Below are 24,583 nucleotides of genomic sequence, written 5' to 3'. Positions count from 1 at the left end.
GATACACTGTGGTAAGAACTACAAAATAAACTACAAAAATAAAAAATAAAACAGAAAATGCTAAAGACTAAATGCAAAAATAGAAGGCACACAGGCCCTACAGCTCAGTTCTCTTAAATGCTGTGTCCAATCACCCGTCGGTCAAACCAGAAATAGTTCCAAACCCCCCCATGTTAAGTGTCCAGAGCATAGAGCCATACACTTGGGAGTGTAAGAAAGTTAAGAGCTGCTTAGTGTAACTTCCTCCAGCTGCAGAGCTCACTTAGCTGTGTGGCCAGTGGTACTATCAGCTGGCTGCGTCCACTGTCTGCCTCTAAGGAGAAGGGTTGTGTTAGCAGCAGAGCTCCATTTGCCCTGCAGCAAGACTTTCATTCTGAGGACTTTTTTTTATTTAAAAAAAAAAAGGTTTTTGGGATTCAATGTTTGAAAGTTGTTGTAGAAAAAAATAAAGTCAATATGATAAGAATGAAATTCAAATCAAGAAAAAAGTAGTTAACCTGAGTATGAAATTAAGATAATGAGAATAAGGTGGAAAAGTCAAATAAAACAAGAAATTCAAGGGGTAAATCAAGATATCTAGTCATAAATTATGACGTCAAATATTAAGTCAGTTGGTCAGGATCAGTTCCCAGCAGACAATAAGAAACAAGCGAGGAAGGAAAGGTTGTTTTGTCTTTTTTTCCCTAAACTTTGAATTAATTCTGAACTTTTCTGAGAGAAACAAGAGAAAAGGTTACTTTTTTTTCATTTCTTCTGTCCCTAGTCCTCGGTAGACATCAACTGCTTTTCACCTTCTGGCATATTTAAATTTAACAAAAAATATATATTTATATTATCATATTTGTCACAAGAATTTAATATCTAGACTCATAAGCTTACCTAATGTTTTTGACATTAACTTTATTATATTTAATAGCTAAGAATTAAAAATAATAGTTTTTTATTAATAAAATGTTTTTGAATTTTTACATTAAATTTTCCTTTTTTTTTTAACTTGAATACCATTTTTTTAAATCACTGTCCATGATAGGAATGTAACTGTTCAGATAGATGCAGAGATAGGATGCTGGAGTGAAGAGAGAGAGCTTTGTTGAAACAGGGACTTCCCTGAGCCTCCATCATTTGCAGGGAGGGAAAAAAAACACGCACACACACATCCTCCTACATACACACGCTCACACTGTGCTGCGAGCTAGCAAGGGGCTTTAAACTGCTTCACTCTAAACTGAGAAAAAGGGACTGTAACGTGCCACAATGGAGGAAAACATGGATGAATCACAGAGCCAGAAAGGTAGGACGGAAGAGCAATTTGCTAATTTTTATCTTTCATCAGCTGTGCCGTTGTGCCATTGTTCTGTTCGTCCATCCATCTCAGTATCATGGGATTCCTTTGTGTGTGTGTGTGTGTGTTGTGGGCAGAGAGAGACAGAAGACGTCCTGCAGAAAAAGAGAAAAGCTTAGATTTTTATCTTTATATCTCATTTTGAAAATTTGCCTACATTTGATTGTATTAGCTATTCTTCCCAGCAGAAATAAACATTGTCTGTGTTTTTTTTTAATCCCCCCCACCGATATGTCTGCTTTTGATAACACCCCAGATTATACAACCCTGTTTTTGTGGTGCGTTCGATAAATGGATGCTTAAATCAGCAGATTGTTTGTGTCGAGGATGAGAGGAGATGGCAGACATGGAGGGAAGGTGTTGTTTTGGGAGGCTGGATGGACAGATGGACAGACAGATGGATGGATGCATGCATGTATGGACGGATGGATGGATGGAGGAGGTGGGAGTGGCAGAGGGGGGAGGAAAGGGGGGTAGATGAGGGTGCTAGAAGGAGGGAGTGTGGGGCAAAAAGCTTTCAATAAAGCCTAAAAATTAGAGGGAGGAGGGATAAGTGGGGCAGTGATTGATGCCTCCATTGGGATTTTCTTTGTTAGCCTCCATTGTTGATGCTTCACGCTTGTCTGAACGCCTTTTCCTCTCTTCTCTCCCTGGCTCTCTGCATGTCTCCCTTTTTTTCAGCTGTCTGTGTCGCTCCCTGTCCTTTCCCTCCATTTTCTTTATGTCTCTATCACTGGTCTCCCTTTATGCATTCGTTCAACTCAGTATATCTCTTACTCCATTTTCAGGGTCTGCCTCTGCAGGTCTTTTGTTTTTCCCTGCCTTTTTCACCACTATCTCCATATACCTCAGTTTTGTCTCCCTCCCTCACTACTACCCCCCCCCCCCCCTCCCTCCCTCTAATATCTCCTTTCCTTCGTCCATTTTTTCCACTTTATAATCTTACACCATTAAACATCAGTTTCCTCTGGCAATGTGTGGTTTTTTTTGCAATTAAAAAAAAGCTATCCTCCCATATTTGTGTTGTTATTGTGGGCTGTAAAAAAATGAAATGGGCGTGTCCATTTTCCTCGTCGCACCTTCAATTTGACAAACAGACGTAAGCCGCTGCTGTTTTCACAGATTCTGAAATGCACCGAACAAGGAGGTGATTTTACAGAAAAAAATTGAACTATTATTTGCTTTTATTGTTGTTTATTAACACTGTATCCATGGTAACACCCTTATGGAATTGTCATCTGTTGTGTGATAGGCGGATTCATGTGTTTTTTCTGTAAGGACTTTGTTTTAGCCAATCAGAGAGCCAAATAGTGAGGCATGATGTTTCAAGCAAACATGATTTTTCATTTCAGACACTTTTTTTTTTTGTTGCTGAGCACTCACCCCCACTCCTTCTGTTCATCCTTTCAACTAGTTCCCATCCCACATCGGTGTCGTTCTCTCCACCTTTATTTCTTTATTTTAAAATCCTTGTTTAGTTTAGCCGTCACTGGCCTATTTGCACTCTCTCCTGCTCCTTTTAGATGTAATAAATATATATATTCATGATGAGATGAAATACAGACATACTGGACCGTTAGAAAGCTGGTTGACATCTTGAACCACTTTCATTTTTAACAGTTATGCTAGCTGTGCTGTGGGAAATTCACACCTCTGATTGCACTGACATTTGAGAAAACTGTTTTTTTGCTTATTTTGGCTGAACAGATTACTAATGTGATTAATTATTAACAGATCAGCTGTGCAAAATGCAGAATTAGACTATAAGACAGTGTACACATTAAGTCTAATGCTCAAGCCTTGATCATAAAAAAATAATTGTTAATCCGTTCAACACTTACAATTAAAAAATGATCAAAGTCAGTAAGTTGAGTCAGTGACCTAAACTGTGTGTTACTGATATATTGTTGTTTTCTCTCATTAAATTCTCAATTAGGCATCTCCAGACTTTGGCTGCGTTTATTCTTCAAGTAATAAGACTTGAAAATGATCGCATGGCCAAGTTTTACTTAGAGACTTCAGGTTCACCAAATGTTTCTTCTGACATCAACAGCTAGCGTTAGCATTCAACTTCTTCTGCTTAACCTTTCTGTTTGATGGTGTTAAATTATTGAATAGGAAAGGCATAAATAACACAATTCCTGAATATTAATGTCAGCTAGGTTTATTGCTGTGTTAGCGAACATATGCTGATGTTGTTCACTGTAATAGTGCCCAAAGATCCTCCAAACTTTCACAAGCTATGGTGAATTTCTTGTCCTGTTAGACATTCAGTGAACTATTTGTTGCCGTTTGTTTCACTCCTGGATGGGATTAACATTGAAAGGGAAGGTGCTGCATAATATATGAATAATGTGAGTCTGTTCTGGATTTCCAGTTTTCATTTTAACCTGGTGACATTTCCAGATGTGATCAATGACAGGCAGTCAACATGACAAATGGAAAAAAAAGGAAAACTCAAAGCCTTTTCCTGAGTCAGTTACACCGACATGAAACATGTTTTGTTGTTGTATTCATTCAATGTGATTTACCCTTCCTAAACACATCATTACCTCCAATTTCCATCAAGCAGAAACAGCCATTCATCTAATAAGAAGGCCCTTCAGGATCATCATGTTTCCTTCAGTATCAAAGCACTGTGATAGCTTTCTGTACATTCATAGGGACACTGCAAACGGGAGTTGCTAATTGCTGATTCATAATATCACTCGAGATAATTTGGCTATATATGTATCTCCTGTACAGTAGGCCTTAAAAACAGTATCTTTAGCTGTGTTTCCAAAGAGGCCTGTTATTGTTGATAACATGTTTGAATTTATTGGATTAGTAAAACATTTGATTTCCTGCATTTAAACACAAGATATGATGATTAGATTTGACTGGATTCAGAAATGAGAGATCCACTTAAAAACACGATGACAAAGCCCTGGCTTAGATTTGACTTACAGGTGGAAAGGTAAGGATAATTACGTCCGGTGTATGGATGGAATCTTTACTCTCTGGATTAATATAACTCGTTGTTAAATTGGGATGTTAAATTATCAAATCTTTCCCATTCTCTCATCAATGGGAACTAATCATCAACGTGTATAAAAAGATCTTATTATGTTAATATTCTGTTGTTTAATGTTGAATGTTGAATGTTGAAAGTATAATGTAAATGGAAGAGGAAGTGTTACCTGGAGAGCTCTGGGAGATTTTGTGGTTGCTCCCCAAACCCATATGATCACATCGGCCATTTTGCTCCTTCCCTTTTACCTGACCCACAGGAGCATTTCCAAAACTGGTACCCCAAGGATGACAGCAACGTGTCCTGACACCTACAAGTTCTTACCAGTATACCACATGGTTAACGTTGTAAATCATCTGTACTTGGTTGGGTTTAGAATCCAAAACTTGTTGGTAAGCCTTTAAAGTCTGAGTTAAACAAGTCATCTTAAGGTTAGACCTTCATCTCATCACAGTGCTCTGTTGGATCATAGTTAGTACTTTCATGCTAGCAGGAATCAGAAGATGTTATTTGTCAGGAAGTGGCTGCTAAAAATTTCATTCTGACCCAGTTTCTTCTTCTGAAATAGATTTGTCTTCAACAGTAATGCCCAAACTGTGGAACATGGATCACTGGTGGAACAACCAAATTATTGTCAATATATAAAATAATAAAACACATATTGGAATGTTGTATTAAATAGATTTTTAATCCTCAAAATATTTTGGAAAAAGAGTTTGTTTGTCCTCATTAAAGTATGGCGTTAAAGATATGGCATCCCCCCAGTTATGTTGGGTAAATAATGTTCTGAAATGTTTGGAAAATCACTAATCTACAACATTATCATCCTGTAGTATGCTGCGATTAAAGAGTAACATTTTAAAGCCAAAACAGACAGAGCCTTATCAAACAAGATTACACTTCCTGTGTCCAGCTGTGATGGAGAATTCACAGCCAGAAAGAAAAAAAACCTTCACTAGATGTAAACAATTTGTTGCTGTTATAACTCTGATAAGAACATATGAGAAGATAAGTCTATACAACTTCATCAACTCTGAACAAGAAAGGTGCCTTGGCTTCAGAGTCAAACACAAAAGAATCAGAGAATTAGATCATGGAATATATTATAGGCCGATTTTTTTTCCAATTTGATGGAAATAAGGTCTTCAACCTCTGTTTGAAATGTCAAGAAAGAAAGAGCCTTAAAATTAATTAAACGGGTGGTCTTAATACATGCTACATGCAAGGAAGTGCATAACTTAGGTTTAACTTAAATAAGGAACATCTTAGAGATTTGAGAAAGAGTAGAAAAAAATTGTAAAAAGGGTGATTATTTTCGGACTTAACAATATTCTATTATGAGAAACCTTTTTGTGGTGTGTGTTCTGCTGTTGTTTGATCTTCTAGGTTTTCGATTGTCAGGTTGGAGTTTGGATTGCTTTTTGGATACTCCCTTCTTTTCCAAACAACACTCACTCACATCACACCTCATGCTAGTTATAGTTACTCTCAAATATAATCTGGTTAAACATGGAGTCATTAAACATATCATTGTTTTTCCTTTTAGCAAAGACTGGATTTGTGTTTGCCATTTCAAAGAGGAAATGTTAAGTTACAAAGAACTGGCCTGAGATTGATTCATTTAAAATGACGCTGAAATTAAGAGACATTACGGTATCTCATGAGAAAGCGAGAATTGTTTTTTGGTATCATGTTGGTTGTTTATCTTTTGCATACGTTTATGTGGTAATCCCATTTTTCCCATTCACTGTGTATACTTTGTATACTCTAAACTTGGGCTGTCAGCATTAATAAAGCAATTATGGCTCATAATTAACGCATTTATTTTTAAATCTGATTAATCATGTGCCATTATGTCCCTTTAAGCACACCATAGCTTAGCAACTAACCTCCGGTAGATGCCCTGTAGCCACACTAATGGAAAAGAATGGCACCCCAGAACTTCTAAATGGCTCATTTCGCTTTAAAAACTCCCAGACAGTAATATCCACCTTGTAACATCAAACATTTCACTTTTTTTATTGTTCCTTTTAGCTATTTTCATTTAGTTTTCAAACTGTAACAAGTTCCTGTTTCCGTGGTTAAGATAATATCGTAATCTCAGATCTACTATGTTTCTTAAATAAATAAAATCAGGTTTGTATCCAAACAGGAAGTTAAGTACTCGTATCTTAAGACAGTAAAAAAATACAAATGAAAGTCTAACAAAAACTGTTGGGAATTGCAAAATATTGGAAGTTCAAACACACAATTAAAAACGTGATTGAATCCAGAGATGAATCTATATTAAGAAAACTATTTGTTTCACAGCCCTGGTCCAGACATAGTTTATGGTTTCACTTTAACCAGCCAAGCGTTCTAGAAAATGTTCTAATCAGTGGTAATAGGGTACCTTGAAATTGAAGCCTTGAAACTAATGCTAAAACACCAAAGGGTTCATCAAAACAGATGCTAATTGGTGCCTTAAAGGTGCTGAAGGGTACACTCCAACAGAAGTGAAAGGAGGGTATATTCAAGCAACATCTGAAATGTGTTGCAACAGCTGCTCAGCAGATGATTCTTGGTGCATTTGTTTGATTGTATCTTGTGTGTCGTCTTGGCTTGAGAAGGTGCTGAAAACATATCATATGTCTTATTGTATGAGGATATGTTGTGTGTTCCTTCTTTCTAAGCCTACATAAAAGCTATAATTAATTGACTGGGACCATTTCAAAATATAACTTCTTATTTACTGAGTATAGTCAAACCGCTGAGAGTGGACTGGGTGTATTTGCCTCATATCCATTTCATTATTATGACCACTAATAGAAAGCAACTTAATGGACAGAGGAATAAGTCAATACAAATTGACTCTGCTGGTGCCCAGCGGTTGAGGATGAATAGATTGTGGAGAGGAGAAAGCCTTCAGAATGGTTCTCCCTCTCTGTAATTTCATTACCTTCCATCATGAGTAGAAATGAAATCTAGCTTCAAATAAGGTATTTTCTGTTGCCTGTGAGTGTATCACATTTACACACCAAGCAGCTGAGCGGTTTTCTGACCAAAGTGGGAGGAAGAGGTTGACCCTAAACCTGCCTGCAATATTGTATTACTCTGCAAACGATTGGAACTCTTTGATCCAGATATCAGCAGCTTCTGGGCATGAATCTGCCTGATCATCAACATCAGCCCAAAATTTCACTTGTGCAAAATAAATATTAAGATAATTTAATAGACAGGCTTGTTGTAAAATCTATTTTATATACTGTAATAAACTATCCCTGTATTAAATGTTTCATGAGTGCTTTCCCAGTACACTCCCAGGTAAATCTAATCAGTAGGTAGCCTTAAATCAGCTGTGAACAAGAAGAAAAAAACATTTTCTTAGCAAGGAGTCTTCCCTATAACACCCGTTTAGCTTTTAAGGGCCACTTTATGGAAGGATCATGGTCAAAATACTCTCTGAGTTTAACTAAAAGGATATTTGACTTGAGTGTGGTGCCTTACAGCTAGCCTTGGATTACCTGATGCACATTCTCACTCCACCTCCAATTGGATCCTCATGTTGCTGTTTGGATAAACCAGCAAAAATATGACTTTACTTGTTTATTAACCTCATAATTTCTTTTACTCTAAAATAGATGTTAAGTAGATGTTTTGCAGGATTATAATCTCAAAGAGATCATTTTTGTATTCGTGTGTGATCATCAATTTATTTGGGGTCTTTACTGTTGGCACGGCTTCAAATGTGGCATGTTCAAACATCTTAAACCTAACGACTGATCAGATCTTAAATTGACAACTATTATGTTATACTGTAATGAATGTACACTTAATATATGTTGACATTGAATGGACTAAAACACGTCTATTTAAGACTGATATCAATGCAATCAATTTGTCTGTAGACATGAATTAGAGGGCGAAGTGTCATATTTCCTACAAATAACTTGGTATATTTGGTGCCTTCATCTAAATCTGAGAACATTGTTTTTGTGTTTTGTGAAACAGTCACAGTGTAGTCATCTTCAGAGATAGACCATGATTTTAAAAAAGTCAAACCTTGAATTTAGCTGTAACAGGAAATAGAGCGGTCACTGTTCAAGACTGAAGACTTTCACTAAATTGGCATAGTAATGTCCTGAAAACCCCGCCCATCTGGATGAAATACTTTGTTTTCAGCGAGCCCCAAATATTCTTTAAAACGAGCTGTTGTTCTCAATATTCTCGTCTAAGGTGTGATCATTATCTAAGGACTCTGTGTGTGGAGCCCTTTTAGATGTTATCTTTTTTTAGACGCCATATCCTTTTTAATTATTCATCTACAGACAGAGGAACCAACACTCCATAATCACACAAACATCAAGATTTGGTTCAGAAGCTGTGATGTATTACTGTATGTGATAGATTGGTACATGAGCTAGCTGTGTTCTGTGCAGCTTTACTTGCATTTGTCCAGCTATGAGTCAGAACATAATCTCATATCCCTGAAAACTCGCTGAGGCCGCTGTCATAGAGTCCTGGCAGTGTTTCCAGTTTTTCACCGTCTGTGGAGCTGCTCCAACAGGAGTCTGAGGATGACATCATCACTACAGTCTGTCTCTCTCTCTCTCTGCCGTTTAGCTGAGGAAGGGAGTGGTTCAGTCTCCATTTACACAGTAACACCGAAGAAACAAACAAAATTCTCATTATGGATTGTGTTTCTGCAGGGTTTTCCTTTTACATTTGAGGATTTCTTGCAAATTAATCATTAGTTTGATGTCCTTCTGTTTTATACCTGAGGGGTTCAATTGATTGGATCAAAGCTGTTTCAGAGTCTTGTGATGCTGCATATATTATGTAGCGGGTACCGCTCTGAATCTTTATTTTATTTTCTGGGAAGTAAAGCGTATCAAGTCTTTTCTGTGTTGTTATGTAAAGAGGAATATTACATATTTCTATACTTTTTTGCCGGCTGTCTTCTTCCTATATTTTTTATAAATTTGCATACGAAATTCTGGTTTATTTGCTTTAAAATGACAGTCTATAAAGGCTGTATCAGCACTCTGTTTGTTTGATTTTGAAGGCATGTAAGAATGATAGACAATAACTCAGCATACAATAGTGTTTGTGTTTGTTTTTTTCATCTAAATCAAATGAATACAGTTTAATACTGGATATCACACCAATGCGTTCATTTAAACCCAATGTTACAGTCACCTTCTTCATACCTAACTTAAAAATGTACAATGTACAATAAATAGTATGTACAGTAAACCAGTGCTCTGATAGATTGTTACCCTTGTTTTGACCGTTACTTTAGTTACCCACTGTGATTATTGCTTTTAAATATAAGATCAGGAAATTAGTTCAAATTTGGCTGAAATGGATGCAATGTAATCCTGGGGGGTAAATTCATTTTTTAAGTGCTTGTTTTTAGTCTGATCTGATGGCTCAGATTTGTATTCAGAGTCTGGAAACATTACAGGGAGGATCCCTACAGAGATAAGACTGTTTTTGTTTTAGAAGACCAGAAACCGCTGAGACATCAATCTTTTCAAAGCAACCAGTCTATTGAACATAACAATTTTACCTTCCTTAACACATGAGTTTCTAGGCTACCACTACCTTATTTTTTTCTATTTTTTTTTCTGTGTTATTGACTGTTGCATAATGATTTTTTTGGATCCTTTAATTTAAAACAAAAATGAGTCAAAAGAAAGTCCAGACGTTCATATTTAACTCAAACGTATGTTGCTGCATTTCACTTTGGCAGGTAAACTTCAACAGTACCATTGTCCTGTACTTTGTTAACCACCTGCCTGTCTGAGAAGAACCATCTCTGACATGTGATTGGTATCCTTGTGGCTTCCCCCTCCTCATGTCTCTGTTATTGCTGTTCTGCATCCGCTTCCACATAATTACAGTACCAATTGCAGAAATATAAACTGTAGGGGACATCCCTCCTGCAAATATGACAGTTACATTATTTTAAAGCAAATAAAAAAGCTCTTTCATCATGGGAGCTGTGACCAGATGAATGCTAATCTCCTCTTTGTCAGGACTGTGATGTTGCGTGGGCTACCTTTATTCTTATGATCTGCTCAGTCCATTTACACAAATGAAACAGTATTATGTACAGTATTATTTACAAAACACAAGCCTTTTGTTATTCATAATTTAATTCTTATCATCAGCAATTGCAAAAGAACATAGTGACTGAGGAGACAGATTTATGGATTGTGTTATGAGTGCAAAGGATTTTTGATTAAAAAAAACATCCAATAACAAATTATATTTCAGGGGGGAAAAAACAAGATTCAAACAGCCCGCGTAAATATTTTAAAGAATGTTTTATAAGGAGGAAAATTCAAGCACAATCAAATTAAAAAAATTAAGAATGAACAAATCACATGAGTGCAAAAGAGTTTACTACAACCATGAACGATAACAATCCAAATCACAGTCGTCCCATAAAACTTCTGAATTCAAACAGGAGCAAAAACAACGAGGTGATGACTAGAGGTAAAAAATTGTGAAGCAGAATCATCTAATGTCACCATGAAACGATAATACACAAAACGCCTGCTAGCCAGCAGCTGCCTGCCAGATGTAACGTTAAGCAGCGGCACAAAACAAATGACAGAAAAGCTTATAACAAGCCAACAATGTTAACTCAAAACATTGATGCAGCTTGTTCAGAGAGTCATGTAGTTCATCATCCTCTTCAGTATTCTTCATGTGTGGCATTACAAGCTCCATTAAGTATCAATCATTGTTGCTGGAGTTATCTGTCTGTAAATTTAGGCCAGATTTAAAAAAAATGAAAACATACATTTATTACATTTCACAAATGGCTACTCTTGTAATAATCTGTAGTAACTGCTAGACTGACATGGGTGTGTTAATGTTATTCCAGACATGCAAAGATAAAAACCCACAAATCAATAAACCTCAGGTTCCTGTTAGACTGTAGTGTTGAGGTCAAAAAGACAGACAGCTTGTGGCCCTCATCAGGCATCCTGATCAGGGTATTTGTTAATGAAGTTGATCTTCATACTACAAGTGTTGCTGGAGCTTTTTGACCTCTTCAAGCCTTTCACTCGTCATGCACCTTGGTAGTTGGTGAAGTTGTGCCAGGAAATCCTCTTCAGCGTCTTCAGGACACTGTAGTGGTGAAAACAGAATGAAGATCATTAAGACTGCCGAGCCACAGTGTGGCTTCAAATGAGGATTCAAAAAGAAATGGGTGGATGACTATGTTGACTTCAGAACCTACTGAGACCCAGCTTCAGCAGTTGAACTCAGTTGAACAGCAAATTACAGTCAGATAGAAGTTAAATGTAATGTGAAATAAAATATTTATCTATATATCCATTACAGGGAGAGCTTTCCTCACCTCGCTCCTTGTTTAAAACACGTAGATCTTCCTGCTTTCTCTGTAATTCTAAAGACTCAAAGTTGTTCATTAAATGCTTTAAATACATAGATTATAGACGATGAAGAGAAATAATGAACTTTAAGACATTTTCTGACATACCGGTGAGACTCACAGGGAAGGACAGGGAAGCAGGGATTTTTGGATGAATAGACAATTTGATTGGCAGCTAGGAGAATCTTTTCAGGAGGCCATGCCAGCAGAGGCCACAACCATTAGCTGTGTGTGTGTGTGTGTGTGTGTGTGTGTGTGTGTGTGTGTGTGTGTGTGTGTGTGTGTGTGTGTGTGTGTAGAAATACACTTAGATGTACTTCAGAGTGAAGCATCATTATTACTTCAAGATTGTTTAAATGATCACAATGTGAAAATAAAAGTCACCTGCAGATAATGTCAGCTTGACTCTTGTCAGTGTACAAATAGATGTATGTGTATCTGGGTTGTACTCCACTGTGCTGGACTTCTTCCATCTCTACATGGTGCAGTGGGGTTAAACTTGTCATCTTCCATTAGAACACTGCTTTGACTCTTGAGTGCATCTTCAGGCCACACACTATGTGTGTGTTTCACTCTCTTGCTCTCTTTATGTTTGACTCTGTGTTAGCAACCCAGTCCTCTGTCAGAGCTAAGTCACTGTTATACACACACAAACACGCAGCCATATTCAGCAGCTAGATGATCTGTTAGACCCTCACATTTGTGCGTTACTGTGACTAGGGGTTCATTTTGTCGTGATGGTGTAGGATTTGAGATGAAGTTAGATATTATTGTCATGGTGCTTTAAAAATGTATACATAGTATATTATCAATCTTTCAGAAAGTCACTGAGGACCAGTGTTTGGATGGTAGAACAAAAAAGGATGACTAAGATTACCACTTGAAAGATGATTTCAGAACAGAAGTAAAGCTCTCTTTAATTTGTACAGCACAGTAAATACACACAATTAAAAGCCAATGAAAAGATGAGAATGTCTTCTTTATGACTTAAATAACGCTTTCCCAACCACGCTGATTTTTGTCAGCAATGTGTTTCTTCTGACATCTTGAGGTGCATGAGAAAATCCAAACTTCATTAAGAAAAACAGCATTTTAAAGTTGTTCATTTGTTCCATCTTGGAGAAAGAGCTGACATAACATATATTATATGTTTTTACAAATATGCATCATGGTATAGTTCAATTAGCATCCATTCAGCTCGTTTACTTTGGGTTCCTAGTGCTATAGTCAGAATTCAGCTGGGACCTGGTTGCTGTGACACTGTCACTCAGCGGAGACAGATGGACAGGCGTTCCACAGCTGAAGTAGAGAGCCAGTCGTTGGTGTCCATCAGAGAAATCCTGGTAGGAATCTTAGCTAACAGGTCCTTAAAGTTGGCACTGGCAGAGAAGTGAATCCAGTTGCAGTCTCTGGAAAAGCAAGGGGAAGGAAGCCAGCTTGTGTGAGAGGTGATGGAATGAATCCATTAAAATGATGTTTAGCTTTCTGGACACACATGGAAGTGTGACGTTTAGATGTTTAAACAACTGAAATGAAAGATCTTGCAGTTAAACTACATGTTGATTGTCATCTGCATAGAACAAGCCAGAATGTAATTAATGTCCCACCTGACCAAGGGACACTCTCACATGAAAACAAAACCAAAAATGTCAAAAGCAAAGTACAACACAATCCGTCATATCCTGCATACTTCACACATACTTAAACTCTAACAGTTTGTCAGTTTGTCAGAAGGACATTGTCTGAAGGGCAATGGCGGTCCGGGTACCAATCCAACATGTGAGTCCATGTCATTCCCTGCTCTCTCTACTTGATTTACTCCTTTCAGCTTTCTCTCCAATAAAGGCTCAAAAGCATAAAAAAAATATTTTTCCAAAAACTACCAAACAATTAGCTCTTCTTAAATCTCCTGTATTGTTTTGTATATTATAAATATTACTAGTTTAGTTATTATCAGGCCAATATTTTGTTTCATATACACATTTCTACGGACTTTTTTTTTTTATCGTCATGACTATAAAATTACTTTTGATTGAACTGGAAACTTAAACATTACTATAGTGTGGATATAAAACAGTAATTTTGAATAATGGGAAAAGAAATGGAGGCTTATTTTGTCATCATGACTGAAAATATTTATCTCTTCTTAAACAAAGAACACAGCCACACATAGTCGACGTTGTACTCTGTCGTTTGTGTTTATCCTGTCCCAGTTTTTACCGGGTCACTGGGTCTTTCCTGCGTATAAGCCCAAATATGGAAATATGACGAGGATTATAACTTGGCTGCAATTCAGGATGCACACACACTCAGACAGTCTCACACACACACATTGTTGGAAACACAACCGCACAGTCACACACATGCAGATATTGGCCTCGAAATGTTTTACAGCAAATACAAAATGTCTGTCAGAAACACCTACACACATAACTCATAACAGATTTATATATCACTTCTCCTCTCTGTGCCTCCATCACTTCATGTTTCCTGAATCTTCTTCATATGTGAATGTGAGACTCAAATGCATGAGAGCAACCAAAATTAGCATGTAGCACATTAGCGTTTTATTAAATGGAGTCAGTCGGTGCAAAATGGTACCTTCCTACCAGACACAGCAGCCATTTTTGTTCCTCTGTTATGCACTCTTATTTTGACAGGAGACAAATTGAAAATGTTCACAGATAATTTTTTCACCATAAAGAAAATGGGAACAGACTGTGTGTGTGTTCGTGTGTTTGTCTATGTGTGTGTGTGTGTGCAAAGTGTACATCAGTGTGACTGTAGTGCTCGCAGAGCAGTGCTGTTACCATGACAACGCTACAGGCAAAGTGGGTCAGCAGGCTCCTGCCACACCCCTGTTGGCATGGCAACAAGCCTGGTCGATTAAACCTGAGCAGTGCGATGACTCACAAACACACACACACATGCACACACACACACACACACACACACACACACACACACACACACACACACACACACACACACACACACACACACACACACAGACATCAAACCCAAACCCCTTTTGTGCAAAAGGGAGGTGAAAAAGGAAAGGGATGCGTGTGTGTGTGTGTGTGTGTGTGTGTTTGTGTGTGTGTGTGTGTGTGTGTGTGTGTGTGTGTGTGTGTGTGTGTGTGTGTGTGTGTGCGTGCGTGCGTGGGTGCAAGCTTGTGTATGCTTGTGTGTGTGTTCGGTCTGTGTTTGTGGGCGCGCGTGTGTGAGAGAGAGAGAGATTGTGATGTGGCAGATATGGATTTAATAAAGCATTTGAATTGAAAGCTCATAGTATTAATATCATTAGGAGTTGTAGTAGTAGTCATTTGTTTAATTTGTAGAAGTAATAACTAATATTAAACTGGGATATTTCTCAGGATCTTGTCAGTGCTAGTGATCTGAGATCTATTTGATTAGTTTCTCTTTAAAAGACACTTCCCTGTTTACATTGTTTTCCCCAAATTATGTCAGCTCAGATCATTTTTTAAATTTAGTGTTTTATGATTGAACTTTTAATCTTAGGTAGAGCATCTGATGATAACAACCTGGATGAATAAAGTCTAAATTATTATAAAAGTAAATATGTCAAATTCAAATGTCATATATTGATTATTCTGATGGACACATCTTCCCTATCAATAAATAATTGTCATAAAGAGACCTGTTTCCCATGTATAGTAACAATCCCATCCTTTTTTCTCCTGTCTTAAAGCATGTTGGATAAGTCTAATTAATGAATTAATTACTTTTTTTGCTGTCATCTCACCAGCTTACATTTTTGAAGTGCCACCCAGCTGACTCTCTTTACTCGGCATGGCTGTCAAAAACAGCTTTGTGATCAGTATCAAATGACCCCTTCAATTAGAGATACATACATGTCGAAACAAAGTATTTTCTTTGCTGGAGTGGAGGCGGAGTATTTTTTAAGACTGTGCTCTAAGAAAACCAGCTGTTTGTAGAGACAATAAATTATTGACTGCTGCAATGTACTTTTGGTGTCCTTTTAAACCCAGTGAGAATCCAGCACATCATGCACATGTTAAAAAGACAAGTCAAAAAATGAACAGTATTTTTAGTTTGAATGACTTCAACCTGCAGTTTTGGCTTAAGAGCTTTGTGCAGCTCAGGTAAGATGAGGAAGCAGTAGACATCCTAGAGGGAGAGACACATCAAGAAAAGAAAAAAGTCTAGTAGAAGAGCAGCTTCAAACACATCCAAATGATTTAACCAGTCCGATGAAGTGGTCACCACTTCATGAAACCCATTGACCCGACACTGAACTCAACACTGCATGTGCTCAATGAAGACAGATCTGTCAAACAATGGACTCATTATACAGCCCACATTAAAAATACTTATATGTTACAACACTACTTGCCCTTTACTGGTCATTTATCCAGTGAATAAAAGGTCTGTTATAGTATGATATCGCTGACGCTCTTTTTACCTTGGACATCCTGTGCGGGTGGGTTAAAAACAAAAACTACCTGATCAACTCAAACTAGAGTTTAACAACGTTGGTATGATGGTTGGCTATATGGCTCCGTGTTCCATTATTATCACCTGGTCAATCAGGCCCAACTTATTGTTCTGTATTTGCCTGACCACCATTTGATTCAAACATTTACGTTTATATATAGGGTCTATGAATGGGTAAAAAAAAGACACAAGACTTTTACTTTCAGAAAGTGATTTAGAGATGTATGGGGACGTATGAACTTTATTTGAATTTATTTGTATTTAATTTCTGGCTTTTTATGCCTTCATTAGTGAGACAGTACAGTGGATAGAGTTGGAAATCTGGGAGATAGAAGGAGTGGGAATTGACACGCGACAAAGGAGCTACAGTTTGGACTTGAACCCGGCTGCCCGCTTTGAGAACTGTAGCCTCTGTAAATGGTGCGCCCGAACTATCCACTAGGCCACTGGTGCCCCATGATTTTTGTCTTCAACCCAACCAACTAAGTTTGGTCGCTAATCCAAACTTAACTGTAATCATTTGAATGTGTGTTCACTCAGGTTACAGAATGAGGAATGAAGTTAACAGGATTTTTGAAATTCTGACCCATTCCCATGGAAACTGAAGCTATTTTCACATTACACATGTATCAGAACCTAAATCAGTCAATTAGAAAAGGATGTAAAAATATTCTAATTTTAAGGGTGATTGATTTTCATATTTGATGGGTCATAAATACACAGTTACTGGATGGATTTGATCCTGTATTGCTGAGATTAACTTGTAATCACTTTTGTTTTCCTTTTTCTGTGCCGTCCTCCTCAATAAGAGTTCTGCACCTGTCACATTATATAATGTTCAGTGGCTCTAAATGCTGCACCAACAATTCAGATATTTGAAGTGGCTGCCTTTGAATCTGTGATTTATTGAATTATGAAGATGAAATCTTTCCCTTAAAATAAAACTCTTGCAAAGTGAAAGTGTACATGCCTAACTAGACACTATTTTTCATCTATATTTTTAAAGATGGTTGCTTTTTAATGAAGGCAGGTAACTTTCCTTAAGCTTATAAAGAACTTAAAATAAATCTGCCTTCTTTCTTCATAACCACTATGTGTATGCATGCTTGATTTTCACTACCAGCTTTCTGTAATGAACCATAAAAATCCTGTGAATATTGTTAAGACTCATCAAATATATGTAAGACATTGTCAGCACTTTTATTCTGATTACTTCTGTTTGTTTAAGGCTGTAAGGAGTGCTGTGAACGATGTGTGGGAAGCCTGCCCTGGGCCTCTCTCATCGCCACCATCCTCCTCTACATGGGCGTGGCCTTGTTTTGTGGGTGTGGCCACGAGGCTCTGAGCGGCACCGTCACCATCCTCCAGAATTACTTTGAGGTCATCAGAGCCCCTGGAGAGACACTGGATGTGTTCACCATGTGAGTGATTTTTTTTTAACCTTTTTTTTTTCTCAGTGACAGTCTCAATGAGTTTTTTTTTACTCATGTCACAGTTTTCAGGACTGTTTTTTAAATCTTCCAATAAAAATCTGTATAGTTTCTGTTCACTAACACATTAATTGGCTTGAGGCTCATTAGCTTCAAATGGAAGACAAATTCCTGCTTCTAAATTCTGGGCAAAATGTATACATTAAGAAGCCTTGAGGGAATAATCGTGGTCTTCTTGATTATTTGGAGCCATTTGGACGAGAGGGCAAAGCTAGGGAGAACAGGTCACCAAAAATAAAACTATGTATTAGAAACACTGCTAACAAGCTAACTAGCTAAGAGACAGATACCATCTAATATTTAATACTATATAAAGAAAATACATAGAGTTATTTGGTCACAATTTCTCTGAAACTGGAGTACAGATATGTTGATAAACTATTTTTGACACCTTGTATCAATTGTTATATTTGACCTAATTCAACTATTTGACAGACTGGATCATCACTCCCACAAACATTTCCACCAACACTTAGTTTATACTTCTAAGAAACTACAGAAAAAAACCCTCTGTCAACACATGTTGTCTCTGACGTTTCTGGCAAATGAAAACATTGATTTAGCTGAAGAAACATGTTGAGACTACAAGGTCCAGACTAACGTGAAAACAAATAAATAGCCTACTAATTAAACACTGACACTGTGTGTGTGTGTGTGTGTGTGTGTGTGTGTGTGTGTGTGTGTGTGTGTGTGTGTGTGTGTCCTCTTCACAGTATTGACATCCTGAAGTACATCATCTATGGACTTGCAGCTGGGTTCTTTGTGTTTGGAGTGCTGCTGCTGGTGGAGGGCTTCTTCACCACCGGAGCCATTAGGGATCTCTATGGAGAGTTCAAGATCACCGCCTGCGGGCGCTGCCTGACTGCATTCGTAAGCAACCAGAAGACTGAATATCATTATAGTGCCATATCTGTCCAAATGTTTAAAACACACATCAGTTAACCACAGTGCTACACTTGGTAACATCTTCCTCTAATGTCATAAACTCGTTCTTTAATATATTTTGACATGTGCCCCAAGTCACCACCCTGTTGCTGCAGATCCCAGCCTGAGTGTCAAACATGTATTAATCCACAGCTAACAATGGTACCCAAAAATAGGCTAACAGCTAGCTCTGCTCATTTTCAGAAAACTAGAGTTACTTGTTGCTACAGACATAGCTCCAACTGCGGGTCTAACTATGAAAGAAAAATAATTTTAATATTAAGTGAAGTATCCCGGTTACAGGTTTAGAGACCGTAACAATGATGATGTATTCAGGTTAGAGGTGTAAAGTCAGTAACCATGGTGATGTATCAGGTTAGAGGTATAGATTCAGTAACCATGGTGATGTATCAAGGTTCAGGTTAGAGGTTTAATGGGTTATTTTTAATCCAATGCTGTGTTATGAGCAGGACCATGTTTAGTGAACATCTTTGGACTGGATATAGATTAAGATATGATAACTCCTCGACTATAACAGCCGGCTCACTTTTCATATCCCTAACATAATATTGAGGTTTTGATCCTTATTCCAAAATGATGAATGAAAGAGAATATTGAATAATATTCTGTTTACATGAAGCTGTACAGCCCTTCAAACTGTTGGCACAAACTGTTTCAAAGCCTAAGAAGCTACTTTAAATACACATGTAAACATTTTAAAAACACATAAACGTGTCATCTGTTCACTAGCTACAAACATTTTAATTAAAGGGAGACATTTATTTGTCCCAAGTTACTAATTAGTTAATCACGCTGCATTCTGAATTCACGAGTTCAGGGTGTTTTAATCACAATCCAAACACACTAAAGATTCAGTCATCATTTAATGTCTAACATTGTTTTGAGTTTTTAAACTGTAACGTACACGTGTTGATGGTGTTGGAAAGCGTGACTGAACCTACGTGTCTCTGTTTGTCATGTCTGAATCTCAGACATGACAAACAGACTAACTGTGAAAAAAAAGAGTCCTCATCTGCTGAGGAAATGTCTCCCTCACAGCTGTAGCTCTTCTGTGCGTGTGTAGACCTCTGGAGACACCACACACACACGCACACACACACACACACACACACACACACACACACACAGGTGTTTGGCCTTCAAGAACGCTTATAGGCAAGAGAAAGCGAGCTAGAATAGTCTCTTTTATAGGTTCTTTTTATGCATAAATATGAATAATACAGGAATTTGACAGGATTACCTTCACACCGGACCTCTGCAATAATCAGTGAATTCAGTGTATAAATGTATAAGGGCCAGGTGTTTAGGTATAATAGCGACTAAAGTTACAAAGAAATACCCTTTTCAAGTTAAATGATCCACCTTTACTTCAGGATTGCAAATAAATTGGTTGATCCCTGGGGGGAAATTATCCCAAATTACAGTTACTCAAATGATGAAAAAATAAATACAGTACAAGCTTTTTAAGACATGGAAAATACAAAATACAAAACAATATATACATTAAATAAGTCTAAAGGAAGTCTTTTAACACAAACTATCTGAGATTATGATGGAGGAGGTCAGGGGCATGTCCAGACTTTTTTGACTAGGGTGGCCAACCTTCGGCATTGACTTATGGATGGGTGGCTTCAAGTTTGTGGACAAACACAAATACATGTCATTTTTTACCCTTTCTATTCTATCCCCACTAATTATATGTACTTGTAAGTAACAAAATTTGGCAGCATTTAAATCTTCTTAACTTTATTCTTTAGCGACTCAAAAGCAAAGATGTATGTGCAAAGTCACAATTTTAAGTACTTTAAATTGCTTTGACACTCTTGTACACTGTCTAACCTGCAAAAACACTTTAATTGTCAAGTAAGTCCATTGCAGGTTAGACAGTGAGCATGAGTTTTTGCTTAGAATTTTTATGCCCCCCCCCTCAGGACACGCCCCTGGCAGAGGTGAATAATAAGGCATAAATGCGTAACTTTCATTTGGTCCATCTTTCTGCAGCTGATGTTCCTGGCCTACCTGTTCTTCCTGGTGTGGCTCGGAGTCACAGCGTTCACCAGCCTGCCCGTCTTCATGTACTTCAACGTCTGGTCCATGTGTCAGAACACCAGCCTGGTGGAGGGAGCCAACCTCTGCCTGGACCTGCGTCAGTTTGGTATGTGACACATAATGACATCGATGGATGGATGTGTCTCATTCATTTTTTATCTCTGTAATGTTGAGATTGTATTGATCAATGTTCTTAAAGTTAAAGCAGCTTTAAGAATTCTTAGAACGTCTAAGCTGGATCTTATCTGTGAAAAATGTTTTGGGTCTAAATAACTTGTGGATTCAAAAAACCATGTAACAGGCTGTTAATAAATAATGAAACTGACAGAAATTATAACTTCAAAAAATCTATTTTAACTTCTAACACTGACTGATAATTTCTCTGTTTTTGTGATTACTACTTAACCACCACTATAAAACAAACAAACAAATCAGTGGCAGACCAGAAAGTCTCATGATTTGAAAGAAAGATGACAGTTTTTGTTAGACCAATCTGGGGCTTTTAAAAAGGGATTTATTTCTGTTCAGTTAACCTATACCAGAAAAAGATCCATTACTTTGTGGATACTTTTACTGTCATTTTGACGGACACTCAAAATACCGCTATACAAGCTCAAGTCCATTTACCAATATGTGTTAAATGATACCATTCAGAACACATCTATAAGCTGTTAATTTAGATGTGAATCTTAAATTTTCCTCCATTTGGAAGGTTGAAATGATTTTCTAGTTATAAACACCAATGTTTGATAAGTTACTGAACGCAGCTTGCCTAAGCATCCTCATAAGTCCTCATGACGATAAGTACATAATTTCCCCTTGCTGCCTGTTCACTGGAACACATTCATCCACAAGCTCAGTTCACTCTAATTAATGGCAACAAACCAAATCACCAAACTGGCATAGATAGTGGAAAAAACCTGTGTGAGTGCAGCCAAAGTGCCAAGCCCACAGAGCACCATGTGCCACCATGAATCTTTCCCCAACTGAAAACTGCCAATTCAGTCACCTGAGCTGTACTTAACTATTTGGTTAATGGAAGAAGAGGATTGACCACAGTCTCCTTGTCTGTGAATGCTGTTGAGTTAGGCCTTTGACTTAAAGGAAGGTTTGGAAACAATGAACGGTCACTATTAAAACAGCAAGGAAACATTTTTATGTGTGCTTACAGCGTGAGGACAAAACCCTTTTTTTTTTTAAATATGCTGGTGGCAGACAAAAGTAGAAAAATAACAACCTTAAGACAAAAATGACCTCAATTAAAAGAGGAAAACAGTGTTCTACTTCTCTCAGACAGGAACCGAAGAAAGTACTAGAGCACACAAATCACTTAAGGCAAATGTATTTAGGTGCAAAGGACTAATGTTTCAACGCACTGCCTCTTCCTCAGTGTCTGTTTTATGTGCTCCAGTACTTTCTTTGGTTCCTGTCTGAGAAAAGTAGAACACTGTATTATTTTGAACGTCTAAAGTCCTTCTCTGAGAGCTCCGAGCTCAATTTGTGGAGTGGCTGAAGCAAAATTCTCCTTCTACATTGCTAAGAATACAGTGTCTTGTTGTTTGAAAATAGATTGTGTGGTCTGAATCACTTAAAGGGACATGGGGAGGTTTGCTCCAGTAGATATCTTCAACAGGTAGCCAGGGATAAGGCTGTAATGGCTGCAATTTAATCATTCAGTGTTTATCAAGGCACATGTGACTGATCAAAGTAGGAACATCTTTGCTTTGTCACTGACAGGCTCAGATTTGTTTTTGCTCCATGTGCCTGAAAATATTACAGAAAGAATCCCTACTGAGATGAACTTTTGGTTTGTGTGAGGTACAATCACTGACTGTGTCAATAGAGTCTGCTGGCTTTGAAGATATTGACCAAACCGTGTGTCTGTTTAGAGAAAGCATCTCTCTCTTGAAGAAGGTCCACCTCTGTAGGGATCATTTCGGTTATGTTGACAGATATTTGGAGTAACAATCTGAGCCTGTCAGTGACTAAAACAAGAACTGTTGGTGGATGATCTCTTAGAGAGCTTATTTTGCCAAAAGATTATGGTGGAGCCATTATACGGCCCATTTTACTGCTGCTGGCTAAATGAATCTCCCATTCCCAAACTGTTGTTCATTGTAATCATTAAGACCCCAAGAGTGTAAAAAGAGAGCTCAAAAACATCACAATTAAAACTTCAACTATTGAAGATTGAAGATAATGTATGTATAGGAATACGATATGCCAGGTGTTGAAATATTTAATTGAAACTTTGCACACTCTTTTTAAAACAGTATTAAAATGAGAAAGTAGTAGCCTAATTGTCATGTAAAAATAATTGTATGTTAGATACTCTTTGGACTTCTACCCATAATTCATCTGAGAACAAATTTATTTATGGTTCATTCAAATCATTATCTGTGATTTCTTACATCGTGTAAAAACATCTAACTCAAAGAGTGATTCATTCTACATACTCGCCCACCCACCAGTGTACATCAACAAGATATTACTAAAGACCTCCGTCCACCATGTTGTTCTTCAGGCTCTGTTAAAATGAAAATGTATCCCAAGCAGTTCATGCAGTGCTGCCCCCTACTGTCTAACCTGCACATGAGCCTCCTGCTGCAGAGTAGTTATTGTGTCTAATAATTACAGTATTTCAAGGAATACAAATCTTTTTCACAAAGGATAGGATGCATTCCCCCCAGCTGCTCGCTGCGGTCATACTGGTCAGCTCCCAGTGGCAAACAGTGAATAATGTTCTAATTAAATCAATACAGAGACTCTTTAGTACCTGCAGGCCCATCATAAAGAGAGGTTCTTTATTTCATTCATCTCCAGAGTAATAAAGTGTTTGTGTTGTTAATGTTCTTGTTTACCAGGAGCTGTGACTATCTCTGAGGAGAGGAAGGTGTGCACAGGATCTGAGAAGTTCTTCAAGATGTGTGAATCCAACGAGGTGAGCTAAAAAAAACAACAAGAGATTGAGGAACATGTTGTTTTCTGTATTTGAAATGGTTTACATGCAAATATCTGAATAGAGATCAAGACTCTGACTCTTTGATTTGTGTTGCAGCTGGACTTGACCTTCCACCTGTTTGTGTGCGCTCTGGCAGGAGCAGGAGCTGCTGTCATCGCCATGGTGAGGACCTTTATACTTCTATCTGATTGGTTATGGGTCTGCAGAAGGCAATGGAAAGTGTTACCTCCACAGGTTTTCGCTTGACCAATGACTTTCCTAGTCAGTTGAACCTGTTAGATCGGAGCGTTGGTATACAGTCATGACAACTGTTTAATAATATAATATGATATAAATATAAGTAAGTACCTTATACTTAGAAAAAAACTCTGATCTTCAGTCATATCTTTAACCTAAAGCAAAAGAGTCTAATACTCTGGCAACATTTCCGTACAAAAACACATTTATATAATTGTGTGCAGTGTGCAGAGTTTGTCTCCATTTTTGCACTCAAACGCTGCACACTGTCCCCGATAACGTGTCCATATTGTTATTTTGTTGCAGTAATGTCTAAACAGGGATCAATATCTTTCAATTTACTCTTGAATCTTATCAAAGTTTAAAAACCATAAATCATAACAGCTATGCTCAGTGCTCCGTACTGTATGTATTCAGCCTGATCCTGCACTGTTAGTTAATGTTTGCTCTTCTTTCCACCACCAGTGTTAAAACACAGAGCATTAGGACACTTTCATCTATTTTCTGTAGCTGTTTATTCCAGGGGGTTGGAGTCTTTCCCAGAAACACTCTCTACCTCCTCCACACTTTTCTATCTGAGAAACAAATTGTGAAGATTTTGAATACTAAAGAAGCAGAAAGGGAGACGTTGAATTTGACAGCAAGTGCTGTGAGAGATGAATCAGATTTGTTTCCACTT

The 24,583-nt window shown here is 37.6% G+C and overlaps 1 protein-coding gene across 1 annotated transcript in view; it reads left to right on the top strand.

The window, feature by feature from the left end:
• The first annotated feature begins 1,115 nt into the window (after window positions 1–1,115).
• Window positions 1,116–24,583, top strand: part of LOC109988188 (neuronal membrane glycoprotein M6-a) — a 30,691-nt gene continuing 7,223 nt past the window's right edge. The window contains exons 1-6 of the mRNA XM_020639601.2: window positions 1,116–1,291; window positions 17,450–17,642; window positions 18,425–18,581; window positions 20,658–20,811; window positions 23,570–23,646; window positions 23,764–23,829. Of these exons, the coding sequence (XP_020495257.1) occupies window positions 1,255–1,291; window positions 17,450–17,642; window positions 18,425–18,581; window positions 20,658–20,811; window positions 23,570–23,646; window positions 23,764–23,829 (684 nt within the window). The 5' untranslated portion in view covers window positions 1,116–1,254. The remainder of the gene's footprint in view (window positions 1,292–17,449; window positions 17,643–18,424; window positions 18,582–20,657; window positions 20,812–23,569; window positions 23,647–23,763; window positions 23,830–24,583) is intronic.

This window comes from Labrus bergylta, chromosome 1, assembly GCF_963930695.1.
Source record: "Labrus bergylta chromosome 1, fLabBer1.1, whole genome shotgun sequence".
Lineage (NCBI taxonomy): Eukaryota > Metazoa > Chordata > Actinopteri > Labriformes > Labridae > Labrus > Labrus bergylta.
The sequence above is the reverse complement of the archived record's forward strand: the minus strand, read 5'-3'. Positions and strand labels throughout refer to the sequence as shown.